The sequence below is a fragment of the Perca flavescens genome, chromosome 4, assembly GCF_004354835.1.
Source record: "Perca flavescens isolate YP-PL-M2 chromosome 4, PFLA_1.0, whole genome shotgun sequence".
Taxonomy (NCBI): domain Eukaryota; kingdom Metazoa; phylum Chordata; class Actinopteri; order Perciformes; family Percidae; genus Perca; species Perca flavescens.
The window spans coordinates 14,315,841-14,330,927 of record NC_041334.1 but is presented as its reverse complement, the minus strand read 5'-3'; the positions used below and the strand labels follow the sequence as shown (position 1 = coordinate 14,330,927).

At 38.7% G+C, this 15,087-nt stretch overlaps 1 protein-coding gene across 2 annotated transcripts in view; it reads left to right on the top strand.

The window, feature by feature from the left end:
• lrrc38b (leucine rich repeat containing 38b) overlaps positions 1-7,609 on the top strand; it is a 44,315-nt gene extending 36,706 nt beyond the window's left edge. For both annotated transcript variants that reach the window (XM_028574988.1, XM_028574987.1), the window contains one exon: positions 5,703-7,609. In XM_028574988.1, the coding sequence (XP_028430789.1) occupies positions 5,703-5,950 (248 nt within the window). In that variant the 3' untranslated portion in view covers positions 5,951-7,609. The remainder of the gene's footprint in view (positions 1-5,702) is intronic.
• The last annotated feature ends 7,478 nt before the right edge of the window (positions 7,610-15,087 follow it).

Genomic DNA, 15,087 nt, shown 5'->3' with positions numbered 1-15,087 from the left:
AACCACAAGCACATGTTCAACCTGCATTTGACCTATTCATATAATACTCGGAAATCAAATCACAGAGACTCAAGTCTGCAACTGTAGTTCCATACACATCATTGCGAAACAGAATTACATTGAATAAAATAAAGTTATAGATATAATAACCAAACACAGTTCATGTTCACGGATCTGTGGCATTATCAACATGCAATATCGTTGACGAAAAACACAAGACTAAAATGTAGTTTAAAAACTCTTTATTTCCGTTGCCTTCCCCCTTTTCTTCCCCCTTTTCTTCCCCTCTCTGTCTCTCTCTCTCTATCTCTCTCTCAAGCCCAGACACACTTATACACTCACACCACTGGCAGCTGGCTCTGTATTTGGTCCATTTCGGGTGGTTGATTAATGCTCCTTTTTGCGGATTGGCTCTCATGACAGGTCGGATGGGTATGACTGAAACACTGACTCGTAATAACTGCAAAGCTGCATTCTAAGTCATTCAACCTAGGGGATAAAGTAGAAGCTGAACGAACTGGAACTGCTACGGCACCTTCGTTGGCCGTTTCCTACATCAGTGTTTCATTCTGTAGCAGCATTAATTAGGCAAAAGTCTGTGATTACTTCGCGTCTGTAATAACAGCTGGGCAGTTGAGTGTCTGTGCTGATTTCACATGTCTGTAATAACAGCAGGACATATGAGTGTCTTTTATCTGAACTGCTAACGTCAGTTGTGAAGTGAGGATAACATTGTCTTAAAAAAGTGTTTTAAAAAAAATCTGATAAGATATATATCAGAATATATCAAAATCATATGTAAAATTACAGTAGCAGTTACCTTCATTGCTAGCCTTGTAGTTACACAAGGTAATTGGAAATTGTGCCTAAATGAGCTATTTTTATTGTGTGACATATTTGTAGTGGTTTGTTACCAAGTACTGTAAAACCCTAGCCTGACAAGCCAGACCCACATCCAGATGTTGGGTCTGGGAACTCACCATTGACGGAGCTCAATCCGAGGGGCGGGATAAACGGTTGTCTTTCAAATTCCCTCTGCACGTAATAGGATAGCGCTACAACCAGGCAGAGCAACAAAGAAAGTAGCGGAGCTAGTTGATAGATTAAACTTTTGCCGTATCCGGTCGGCAAAACTCCGAACACATCTTCCTTTTTTAAGAATGATTTTTGTGCCGTTCTTTGTTCTTTTATCAAAGAAAAGCTTAACTCCAAGTCTTCCAGAAGTCCGCTGTTCCCAGCAGCAGCAGCCATAAGCCCCGCCCACCGACTCTATACACAATGTGATTGGCCTGACCAAAATTTGGTTTTTGCAGCTTGAAAGTTAACGGAGAGTGCCTAGACCCCCCCCTGGCTGCCAAATAAATTTGCTGCCACTAGGGGGAGTCTAGATTTCTAGCCTAGTAAAACCCAATACCAGCAAACAGAATAGCTCATTTTCAATCAGCTGAAGTGATTGTATGATAAAGGATTTTCCCTGTAGTCATTTTGCTGCTGGTTTGTTGACATTCTGATCATTTTCTTTGCTAAGCAGGATATATTTGTGTAAAAAATATTACGTTGACTTGGCCTATGCACTTTCAAATCTGTTTTCAAACTGTAGTACGTTTGTTGAAATAAAGCAGTATTTCCTTATAAGACTCAAGTTTCCTACATCTCTAATCTGAGGCCACAGTCACGTCTGGACCTCCTCCCTTAGTGAGAGAAGTGCACATTTTGTCACAGACAAGCTTGTAATGCTGAGAAACTATAATTATGGTGTTTGTTCCAGAAGATTCCACTTTTGGCCAAATAGCACAGCTGTTCAGTAATTCCCCCTTTTGTCAGGCAGTGTAATAAGCCTGTGTGCCCTATTGTGTCATGCTAGTTCTTAACTGCAGCAGTGCAGCTCCAGTGGAAAGCCACTATCTCTCCATTGTCCTGTTCACTAACTCTGTACTGATCACAATATATGTAATTATCCTGTAGCTCCGGCAGAGGCCATGTCTTCACCAGGATCATTTCAGTCTCAGATGTTATTAATCAAGCATTTAGGACAGGCGAGACCAGACAGGACAGTTCCAAAGGCAAAGGCCAAGCCTCTGAGGTGATGGGTTACTTTGCCATGCAATAAGTGCACTGTGAATATTTATCTCATCACAAGCAGACAGGACAGACGATCCAATGTATTGGATTTTCAGATGTTTTGAAAGTTTTCTTTGTCTTTAGTATGATGTGTGGCAATGACACAAATGAGAATGTTGTGTGTTTTTCTTTTTAAACTGCTGATTGAAAATTCATTACAACAAGGTCAGTGCATTCCGTCGTAACTGTCAGCAATTTATTAGCAGGGATTTATTTTGTACACAATCGAAAGTACGTCACTGGAGCCACTTTATATGACATGAGAATAAATCATTACTAACTTCACCAGACGTTATGACTATGAAGAAAAATAATCACACACTGCATGTTTAGTCTAAAAGTCCAAGGTCCAACCACTGTCATTCACAAATGCTGTCAGAGAAGTTGGAAATGTTCCCTAAAAGCTCTGTTGAGTCAAACTGTGATTTTAAAACTGAATCAATTCTTTTAAAGTGTGAGCCATATTTACTTATGCAACACAACTCTGAGAATATTAGATTTACAACAAAACAAGATGACGAGATTAGCCATCTCTATGTATTGTGCACTTGTTTGTAAGTCCCTTAGACTTGCAGGGTATCCAGACAGTTTGAATGAGCAGTTTTCATAGGCTATGAATTTGTACTGATCTCTGATTCCCACAACATATGGTAGACATGCCTTACAATGAATCACACCAGAAACCAGTGTGCTCTTCTTTGGCTCCACCAGGATTGTTGGTATTGGCTCTTAATCAGTTTAGAGCCTCATTCTTGATGCTGACTCACTTGATGTGATTGATTCAAGCTATTTGAGTTTTCTGTAGAGCTTCTCCAGCAATGCTTTTGTTACAGTATGTGCTATGGTTCTTGCAAGCCTGGTTACCGCCTGTGTGTATGCCAAGACAGGAACAACGGAAGTCATTTATTTTATATACACATATATATATATTTATATACACATATATTTATTTTTATTTATATATATACATACATAAGAACACAAATTAGGGTACAAAAGTTACATATATATTAATGAGGTGTGAATTATACTTCCAAACAAAATGACCAAAGTAGGACTTTGACATGGCATTTTCATGAATAATCTAAATGTGTATTCATTTGCAGCTGAAAATAGTCCCCCAGCTAATGCACAGTTTATTATTTTTCAGTAATGTTTGCTGACAACTACAGTGCCCAGACATTTAAGGATATTATTTGGCCTTACAGAGTTTGAGTTTAAGGGAAATGTGTACAATGGTGAGCACCATCTATCACTGTTTGTAGTTATACTTTCTTCATGTATGCTTGTAATAGACTAATTGTATTTGTATTTTACTAGTTTTTGTATAAGCTTGATAGAAGGGAAAGGCCAGATATTTTTTTCAAATTATTATTATGGATGCAAAAGCAAATTGTAAATCAAAAGAGATCAAAACATCTGCACGCTTATCACCATTGCAAAGTACTGAGTTTATTGTCAAAGCTTTTGGTCGCAGAGACCTTCATTAGAAATGCTAAACAATACAACCAGACTCTTAAAAAAAATGTTAACAACAAAAAGCACACATTTGATATATAATAAAAGCACAGCTGTAATGTATTAGCTTCCCTGTGAGTTTGGCATTTTGATGTGTGTGTGTGTGTGTGTGTGTGTGTGTGTGTGTGTGTATGTGTGGGTCTACTAATTAAATGTTAGAGGAAATGTGAGAATCTGTATCTTGTATTAAGGGATTAGTGTCACTAAGTTTTATCAAGCTCTTAGAGAGTTCAGTTACAAACCTAATTAATAGTGTAGAGTCAATCGGAGGAGCATGTAAACCAATTCCATGCCATCACTAACTTACATTATTTCTTTTTCCATTGCTCCTAATCACTTTTGAAGCTTTTTCAAGCTATTTTTTACACATACTTGTACATGTACAAGAAGGTTTTACATATCAACTTAAACAAGCACATTATTTAATTATTTTATTGTAATACGATTTTCATACTTACATTTTTATTTTTCACTTTGCTGTAATAACTGACAACACATTTAAACAGATTTAGATTCAGAATTAGGGTAGTTTGATGAATGAACATAATTGTATCTAATCATAAAAAAATATTGTTTTACATTTGAATTATAACAAAGCATGCTGCAAATGTGCTGACTGTTGAGCAAAGACCCAAAATTGATGTACTGCCAAGTGTGTGCATTTGGATGTGCAGTATCAGTAGCCTCCCACATCGCAAGGCTTCATCTCTACCCACCTATAACCTAACATTCACATCAATATGTTTTTCCATACAGTACATTGCAAATATTAAGGTTGTTACTGTGTAGATTATGTTCTATGAGATATTGTTTCATTCATTGATGTGGAACAGCAATGTAAGTGTCTAATTAGCACTTCAAATTAAACTCAAAGGTTACCAAAGTTGGCAGTGACTCAAGTTTAATCAATGAGTCTGTGAGCATGTGCAAGTGAACTCACTATAATGTAGAGTAAGCTGTAGTATCAGTGACCAGTGTTTATAAGTGGTAAGACCTAACCTTATGTTCCAGTCTCAATCTCATTTGTAGTCATGAGTTGGAAAAGTAGGCTCACTGCAAGACTTGTACCCTTGAAGCACAATAAGCCACAGTCACTGTCCTTTTCCATTTACATCATGTCTGAACAATAAACGTGAAAGGGACAGAGACACGGAGAGCAGCACGAACTGATTTATCATACTTTCATCGTGAGATGAGTTTGGTCAAGGTGCCCCTGTTTTGGACGCTGCCTTTTACTGATACATCAGTAAAATTTTAAGATGTGAGGACGTGTATTCTTAGAGATTTGCCTGGTGCAGCTGGCAGCTGAAATTAAAATGATTTAAATGGATGTTTATTTCATTCTCTAAGCCATCTACTAAAGATGCAAATTACTTTGTCTTGTTGTCAGAGGCTACCATCCAGAGCAGCTAACACAGCACTACAGACACTATAGGGCAAAAATAAAGCCTCTCTTAACAGTACAAATACAAATAATTTTAAATGTTCTATACAGTAGTGAATATATATATAGTTAACACTAGAATATACATTCACAGTATCACTGTGATTTACAGTTTCTTAGTATTCCGACTTCATTTCCACAGAACCTGCAGTCCTGCTGTGGGTGGGTGTACTGTATACACAGTGCAACTTCATCTCTTAAGTGAAGACTTCTTATTGACCTTCTAGTTATTAAATCAGTTCCCACTCTAAGGAAAAGGAACTGCATTGCTCTATTAAATTGAATGAACTTTCTGAATTAAATACCTGCAACATACAAACAAGACAACTTGTAAAATATGCAGTCAGATCACTTCAGACCCCTGACCAGGTGTGGGCTGTGTGAGCTATGTCTCTAATGAGCAACTATGCATCACCTTAAATTAAAAATCTTTGGGGATACACCGTAAATGCGTTCTTACATTTGTGCTGTACAGCAAGCACAGACGTAGCTGTTCTGAGTGGCTGCCATGTGAATACATGTATCTAAAAGTCCATAAATATGACATCATTCACTGCAACAGCAGGTTCGGCAGCATGCCTAGTAAATCTGTCTAATCTTATTTTCTGTTTTAATGCAGGGGTGGAAGGCATGGAGTGCTCCATCCCCATGGACGGCAGACGTGTGTCCCTGACCCAGCTCTCCAAGGACAGTTTCCGTGAGTGCCAGGCCACCCTGACTCTAACAGACCTGCTCATCATCATTTTCTCCGGCATCTCAGTGTCTGTGGTGGCCATTATGACAAGCTTCTTCCTGGCTTCAACTGTTCATTGCTTCCAGCGCTGGAGTAAAGGCACCAAGGGGGATGAGGAGGAGAGTGAGGAGTGAGAAGGGTTTCATTTTAAGGACCCTGTGTGGTCCTGGTACTTCAAACAATGAGAGGACACCACAGACAGTGTGTGCTACATGTGACAAAATTTCATGCTGCCTCCTCCCTGGAGAAAATCCAACTGTTTAAACGGTAGGATCTTGCCCTGGTACAGTTGTAGTTGTTTTCTTTGCACATGAAATATGGTAACAAAGGACATTCCCAAGGAATGAGTCCCAATAAAAATTAGTGTGTGCCCTGCTCCACTTGCAAAATTATATTATAGAGATCGTATTTTTGCCTGTGAGAGCCTGTGGTCATCTTTTATGGCTGCTGGCTCTTGGCTCAATGTTGTAGTAGGCCTACATAAATAAAGTGAGACTAACACCATAAAGGTGTTAGCCTCATTTTATTTATGTATGTAAAAAGAGAGTAAAAGATTTAAAAGAAAAAAGTGTTGCTGCAGCGCTGTCACATTAGTAGTAGACAAGGCGATAACTTCGCAACATGTAATCACATCAGCCTGAAATCCTGTAAAGTTAGGGCAAACTTTTAGATGATTTTCATGGAGTTTATCTGTGTAGAGCAGAATCTGGGATCCCATAAAGAAAGGATGTCATACCGACCAATGACCTCAGTAATTAACTGCCTATACCATGATATGCTGGCATATCCTGCCATTTACAATGTCTTTTTTTTTTTGGACAGCCTCACTCACATTCAAAAGTGGCTCACAACTACTGTTGGCGAATACTGTTGTTCCTTCTGCATGTAAAATTAGACAGTGGCAAAGGGTGTCAGTCAAACAGGAAGGATTTGGACAATGGCGAGGTGTTTCTGTAGGTAGCTGATGTGTTGTAGGCAGGAACAATTTCCAGTAGGTCTACACATTCTTCTAGCAGTATATTCATTATATAATCACAAATTGATGTACAGTAGAAAACAATGTACAGTCAACCAAATATAAATCAAGAGGATGTACTGTATGCTCCTTAGAATTGATAACTGTGACCTGTGTAGAAAGATAAAATAACAGTATACTCTTGAAAATTATGACAAATACGGTATTAAAATAGAATCTACGTAGAACTATTGTGTCAAATAACGCACTTTATATGGTGAAGCTAATTTTGGCAAGCCCCTAATTATACTATGTAGACTGGTTTTGTCTTCATCTGCCAAAGATTAGGTGAAGGAGAGATTGCATATGGACTTTGTTGTGGATGATGTGTTACTTAGTGAGGTAGGGATAGCTCCTTAAAAGCAGGCAGCACTATAGCCAAATCACTCTTTGTATACTATACTTAAACAGTTACGGTCTCCAAAGATTATCATTTTCCTCTAGAACCAGCTGTCTTACATTGCTTCATACATAGCAGTCTTCAACCTCTGTTATCACAGTCACTTCAGAACAAAAAGGTATTCACTGTCCAAGAGGTTTGTCTCTTTAGGAATAAATAGATGTTTTTTTTTGTGTTTAAGATAACCAGAATTTATACATCATGGACTCTCAGTCAGCTTATTTTTCTTTTACGAGACATTTTCCGATGTATTATAGTAAAGCTGCTGATTTAATATCCTGGAAAAGTCTCACATCAAAACGTATTGTATCAACAGCATCTGCATTCACAAGAGCGACAGTACAGTCAAATCCAAATTTAATAAAGTAGCACCCTGAATATTTTGGGTTTCTGTTTGTTATTTAAATCCTGTATGTTTAAATCTTCCATTATGATTTGGAATGCTCAAAACTGGAGTATTATTATTATAAAAAAATATATTTGTATTTTCCCCAGCGCTAAGGTATGTTGCTTTGCTTCTCACATTCTTGTAAGGCATGAATAATGCAGCGAAATTGAGATATGAACCAGAAAAAAATGTCAAGCTTTTAAATGCAAACAAGCAGAGGATAGACAAAAAGACATGAGCAAATAGTTATAATTTCTGTGTGGTTAATGAAAGAAAAAAGAATGGCAAATACCTGTGTCCCTTAAGAACAAGTCATAACCCTGAATGTGCAGCATTGGTAAGCACATTTTTGCAACGATGAAAATAAATAAATATAGCCTTAGTTATTAATTTTTGTTATTTTTTCATTTGCATTAGCATCAATAAAAGCACAAAGATTTCACAGGAAACTTATGTGATTCTACTACCATCCTGTATTGTCACGGTATGTTTTTATTAATGTGTATTGTCACGTTATGTTATAAAATGCCACATCCTTATAAACAGTGTAAGATTTGTATAGTATGGGTGTTGTGTTTTTGCCAGAATTCAAATGCCTACTGATTTGAATTGAAGACACATTCATTTGATTTTGAGGACAAATTCAAGGCACATGCCTATCAGAAATTAATATCCATCTATAACAGCCAATTGACCTTTCGCTAAACCCCTCCTCTGAACAGCAATTATGCAATAGCTTATAATTAGGCACGTCAGCAGGCCTGTCCAGCTTTGGATTTCTACCCATGTTGAACCATTGTGTGTGAAGAGCGATACTCGGTATCTCAAGGGTTTGGAGGTTGGTGTGTTTTGCAGTAGTCTTTAAAAACCCTAAAACGTCACAAATGTGTGAGGAATGGATTTCATAAAAATGAGGGAACATTGGGCTGAGGGAACACTGGGATGACCCCCTTCCAAAAGTAGTGGGCATATTAGCTTACTCCATTATTTTGTGAGGTTACAGGTTACATTAAAGACATACCCGTTCAGGACTGACACATCCACAGTTTGGGAGCCAAGATCCTACTATATCAGATCACTTTAGAGTAATGATAGCAGCTCAGTCTTGCTCTGTGTTTGTTTTGGGGAAGTTGACACTCCAGACAAACTTGTGTTAGATACCGATGCAAGGATGACAGTAAAGCATATGAAAAGTAAAGGAATAGCCTAAATCTCACCACTGTAGGCTATTGCTTGCTCAAGTATGTTTTTCTATAGTAAGCAACCAAACAGTTCAAGGGTTCTCTTTAGAATAAATACCATTTTAATTACAATTGCATTACAATACTATGGGGCTAACTAACTATCCTAAAATACACAAACAATGTTGTTTCTTTGTTTACATGTCCTGTACATTGATCAACAACTGGTGAGCCTGCTGACATCTGGTAAATGTAGCTTTAGCCTCAGTCTTTTAGCATATCGTGCCGGTCAAGAACATATTTAAGACCTTTTAACATGGTTCTCGTTTTAAAACGTGTCAGACGGGAATATAAAAATGTCTGACTACAGTAGCTTTAGCTTTATCTTCATTATCATCATTTTAGGTGACAAAATCCATGGCCTTCAGCTAGACATGGGAAGCATGCTTTTGTTTACTTCTGTGTAGAATTGAAGACCCAATTTTTCAAAAGGTAGGCCTATTGCAAATTACATGGTAAGTCTGCCATTGTTATCTCTGAAACTGCACGTGTGCAGTGCGAGAATGGAAAGCTTTCCGCAACAACAGTGAGTAAGGAGGGCGTGGTTTAGCGAATGGTTAATTCTCACATTAGATACAGTCTTAAAGGGTAATGCCAATGAATTTCATATTTTTAAGTCTGCCATTCTTATTATCATATTGTCACCTAATATTGCTCATAGCCAGAGTAAAGGTGCCCCACAGTTAAGTTCACATGGAAAGACTGAAGTTATGGAGGGGAAATTTAGGAACTCAATTCCCAACGACAAGTATAAAACCATTTTGATTGTGTTGGCATGAGAGGAGGCAGGTTCTCATGTTCAAAAAACAAACATTTGGATGCTTAATACCACAAGAATAGCTAAAGTGGATTAATTAGGTTGGGTGGTTTACTGCTTCATGTGAGCTTTCTTTACTGATATCTGAAGGTGCAGATCTTTAGTTAAGGAATCAGAGGGAGACTTTTTATACATATCATTATTATTTCCAACTACTGTGTAGTTACTGTATATTAACAAATTATTATGTTAGCTTAGCTGTTAGCTTGAATCATATGTTAGCATGACAATTTCCTTTCTCTTCCTCATTTTATTAAGTAATTAATATCAGCACATTAGAGCATGCACTGTTGAGTTACCTACAGTATAAAGTTCAGAATTATGTCTATTTTTCTATTAAACCTTTTAGAATAAAGCATTTATTTACTCTGTCAGTCCCCAAAGTAATCGTTTGGCATTGCACACCCTAAAAGCAGAGACAATGGTGGCTGCTTTCGTACAGTTTGTCTTGACATTGCTTAAAATACCAAAATCCATGTTATGTTTTGTCAAATAAATGTCAGAATGGCTCAAATCTAAATGGAGTGAGAGAAAAGAGTGTGATGCTGTTTCTGCAGCTGAATGCATTTCCAAATGTCAAACAGATCGTATGTGTAGCTGTATATTGATTTGGTTTGGTTAAAAAAAATAATAATGAAATAAAATCCTTTTTTTCTGTCCTGTCTGAATTTGTAGTGTGTAAATGCAGATAAAAAAACAGGGGGATCATTTATTAATTTACGAACATGCACTGGTGAAGTAATAATAGTCGGAAAATCGATTCCTTTAATCAAGGGCCATGCTACGTGCAGGGAAATAACAACACTAGAAATGTGATCCTTAGCTAAGCGATATTTATTGCTGAGTGTTCCAGTTTTTTTGGATTGCTTACACACTAAAATTAAAAGTAGTACACTATTAGCAAAAACTTACACTCAAGAAGCAAAACATCAGCCCATATTTGCACAACTATAAGCACATTGTCAACCTCACACTTGTTGCAAAACTCTACACACAGTGATTTGCAAAACACTAAACACACTTAACATACATTACACACAAAAATCTATCATGAAGTCACTACCAAAGCACTGACTGTCAAATTACCGCACTTTCCAACCAATTGGTTCAACACAGTCATCAGGTGTGCAAACACTTGTTTGCCTAATTGTAGACACACCAATCAGGTGTATAAGCACTATAAAAAGCAGCAGGGGAGTTCATCGGTCTTCAAGCACAATGGAAAGAGTCAGAGAAAGAGTAAGACGAGGAGGAGAACGAGGAGGAGGACAAGGAGGAGGAGGAAGGTGAGGAAGAGGAATCAACAGAGGAGGAATCAACAGAGTAAGAGGAAGAGATGGAGGCCATGCTGGAGGTAGAGATAGAGGTAGAGGTATCGGTAGCGGTAGAGGAAGAGGAAGAGGAAGACAAGAAGGTGCTCAAAGAGGACCGAATCTGACAAATGAGATCCGCGCAACACTGGTTGACCACGTTGTCAACCACGGCCTGATGCTGAGGGAGGCTGGACTGCGAGTACAGCCAAATCTAAACCGATACACAGTGGCAAGTGTGATAAGAACATTTCGACTGGAAAATAGGTATTGTAAAAATATCATATCAAACACATCTGCACGGTTTCAGTAACTGCTTACAGTACTGTATTCTATGCACTATCAGCACTTCTGTTACCTTTCCTGTGAAATTACTGTACTATTGTATACTGTTTTTTTTTCTACATAGGATTGAGGGTCAGAAACGACAAGGGGCAAGGCCTCCTATGTTCACAGAACAGCAAGAGAGGGAGATAGTAAACATGGTTTTGGCCAACAATGCTATAACACTCAATCAGCTCCAAACTAACATTGTCAATAACCACGCCAGTTTCAACGATATCCATCAGGTCTCAACATCAACACTGGCACGCATCCTCAAAAAAAAACATATTCAAATGAAGCAAATTTATCGAGTGCCTTTCGAGCGCAATTCCGACAGGGTGAAACGACTGCGGCATGATTATGCAGAGGTATGTATTCACTTTAGCAGTGTGATCTTGCATACTGTCTCATAATCTTTTACTGTACTGTAATATGTATACTACATCTACACTGAACTACACAATTTTGCCTGACACTGTTCTTCAGAGAGTTTTACGAATGGATGGAGAGGAGATCCAGCATGAGTTTATTTACGTAGATGAGGCTGGGTTCAACCTGACGAGAGCACAAAGGAGGGGAAGAAACATCATTGGCCACAGGGCTATAGTCGATGTCCCAGGGCAACGTGGGGGTAATATAACACTCTGTGCAGCCATTACACAGAATGGGGTCCTCCACCGCCATGCCCATATGGGTCCTTACAACACAGCACTCATACTTACATTCTTGGACCAATTGCACAACATAACAGCAGCAAATCATATCGATCATATGCAATACATTGTTGTCTGGGACAATGTGTCTTTCCACCGCTCTGCTCTGGTTCAGAACTGGTTTCAACAACATCCACATTTCCCCATCCTATATCTTCCACCATACTCTCCATTCCTCAACCCTATAGAAGAATTTTTCTTGGCATGGCAGTGGAAGGTATATGATCTCCGTCTCCAGGCTGAGGTACCCCTCATCCAAGCCATGGAGGAGGCCTGTGACCAGATGGAGGTAGCAGCAATGCAAGGATGGATTCGTCATTCAAGACGTTTCTTGACAACATTGCCTGCGATGTTGATGAAATTCTCTGGCCAGATCCAGCTAGGCGAAGAGACGATGTCTAGTTTTGTTGTGTTTGTTTTTTTTACAGTAAACTTACAGTACAATACGTAAAGTGACATTTTGTTACAGTATTATGAATCTCCATGTCAACATTTTGGGCGTGTTGAGAAATAAATGAGTTTCTTCAGTCTGCAACATTGGTCTTGTGTAGTGTTTGGTGAATTTACATTATATTTGTACTTTGTTGATGGTAGCCTACTCTAATCATAGGGAAGTAGAAGTGCTAAAAGTGTTTTAGGTTTATCACAGAAGGGTGTAACTCGTGCAAACAGAGTATAGTAATGTGAAACGTGTGTGTTTCATATGGTAACAAAGTGTGGTTTTTAAACAAAAGTGTATAGTTTTTACAAGAGTGTTTAATTATGCAAAGGATCTGTAGTGTTTTGCTAATTGGGTGTGTGGTTGTGCTAATTGTGTGTAGTGTTTTGAAAACACGGGCCCTGTTTTGAAAATCGTGCTTAAGCAATCCAAAAAAACTGTAATAATGACTCCATCATAATTGTGAATCTCTTCCCCTTATTTGGTGGCGTTGACAGATTTGTCTTGTCACAGCAGCAAATGAGAGAGGCTCATCTGTAAACATGGCTCAGTGTGTTATTTCACACAACACTGTTATCACACTGCATGTATACAAATGACTGCACTATTTTTGGAATGGGTGTTTGAGAAATAATAGACTTAAAAAAAAAAATACCATCCGCTTGCATAACAAGTATCAATCAGCAATCCTTTCCTTTCCCAGCACATGAATGCTTTTTTTGTCCCTGGCTTTGTATATTTCATCCCTCATGCTAATGATTTATTTCTCCACATTTTTTCTCTCCACATAAGGCGATCTTACATGATGGTATGTCTTTCTGCAGAAGTCTGATGTCAAAGAATCACAGAATGAAACCAAACCTCACCCTCAGGGTATGCAATGGCTCGAAAGAATGCAGAGTCACAGCACACACCAGAGAACAATTAGCGAACAAATAATTAATGGAGATATTTGAGATTCCAAGCAGGAATTGCTTCATTGGAAGGCGAATAGCATGCAAGAAAGACTTGCACATACTGTGCAAGTGCACCACTGAAAAGAGGTCTGTGAGGGTGGTGGTCGTGATAAGGATTCTCCTGCAATCATTTACCTCATTTGGTTGCCATGGCTACACAGCCGGAGGCCCGAGCTCTTGGACGGCGAGGCGGGAACAGGGAGAGGGAGGGATGCTGGGAAGCATGGCCCTCAGTGTGGCTGCCTAGCTTCTCTTTCCATGCATCAACTAACTGGACCTGGCATTTAAAAAGAAAAAGAAAAAATGTCCACAGCACTGTGGCCCTGTCAACCAATCTGTGATTTCACATCCATCCCTCCACTTTTCTTTGTCTGTAAAAGGCATTGTGATAGGTCAGATAAGGATATCCATCATGACATCCACACGCCACTAAATATAGGTTTCTTTAATAGTACCCAAGGGTAGATTTGTGGTTCAGACGGGAGGTTTAGAGTTTCAGGGTTAAATCAAGATATCAAAGCAAAACAGATTCACAGGACATTGAAACAAGTATCATTACAGTATCAAAAATAGTCTCAAGTACTGTGTAACGCCTCTTTCTAACATACAGTGAACAAGCAAAAATCGAGCCAGGGTGAGTGTTTTTTCAAACAAGCGACACGTTGCTTAGCCTGTTCGCTGACACACGGAGCAAGTTAGGACATTTAATTGAGAAACACTGAAACAATCTGATATTTGCTTGTTCACATTGCACCCAGTTACAGTAGGAAGCGATGTGAGAACTCAGAAGAAAGTCATAACAAAGTGCTACTACACACACTCACCTACACTCAAAGGCTTAACACTGTGTAAGAATTTCTCCCATCTAGCGGTGAAATTGTATATGTATGACAACCAACTGAATATTACTTTCTAGCCCTTCCCATTCCGAGCGCATTTTAACTCCTACGGTGGCCGAACCCGAAATTAGCTCTTAGTATCTCCATTGTTTACACGCAGCTGTTCAAGCCACTCCAATATTAACTTTGGTCTTGTTGCTTTGTCTGTCGCGTTGTCATTTTAATTTGCTTTTTCGCTTTCTTGGCGACTCTGTTACATGTCCTCGAGAATAGGTGTGATCCTACATCTTCAACAGGCTTTCAAATTTGCCGGCAGTTGCGAGTAATCTCCCGCTGGCATTCGTCACGGTGCCACTGAGTGTAAAAGCACGAAAGGCGGAGGTATGTCCCTCTTTGGCTAATGTATTTTAAAGATGGACGCGCTACATGGCTGCCGCCATTCGAGCGACTCGCTCATATGTATTCTGAATGATTCTGAATGGCAGATTCTACGCTTACGAGAATACTTGGATTAGTTGGTGAAAGCAATAACACGTGAATGAGCACATATTTATTACACAGTTACACAATGTAGGTTTAAAGTGCCATGCATGGGTTTTGTATCGTTTTGTATTCTTCATGAGTGCAGTCCAGATTCTGTGACCCAAAAGTGTGATTATTTTGTCAGAAGAACAATTGGTTTATTTTAGCTGTACCTCTCAGCTGTAGCTGAAAATACACCATTGTACCATTGATCAACTATAACAAATCAGTCAATGATTTCAATGAAAGTCCAAAGAAAATGTACCTGGTCAAACAAAATGAACACTGAACAATGATTGTTAAGGAG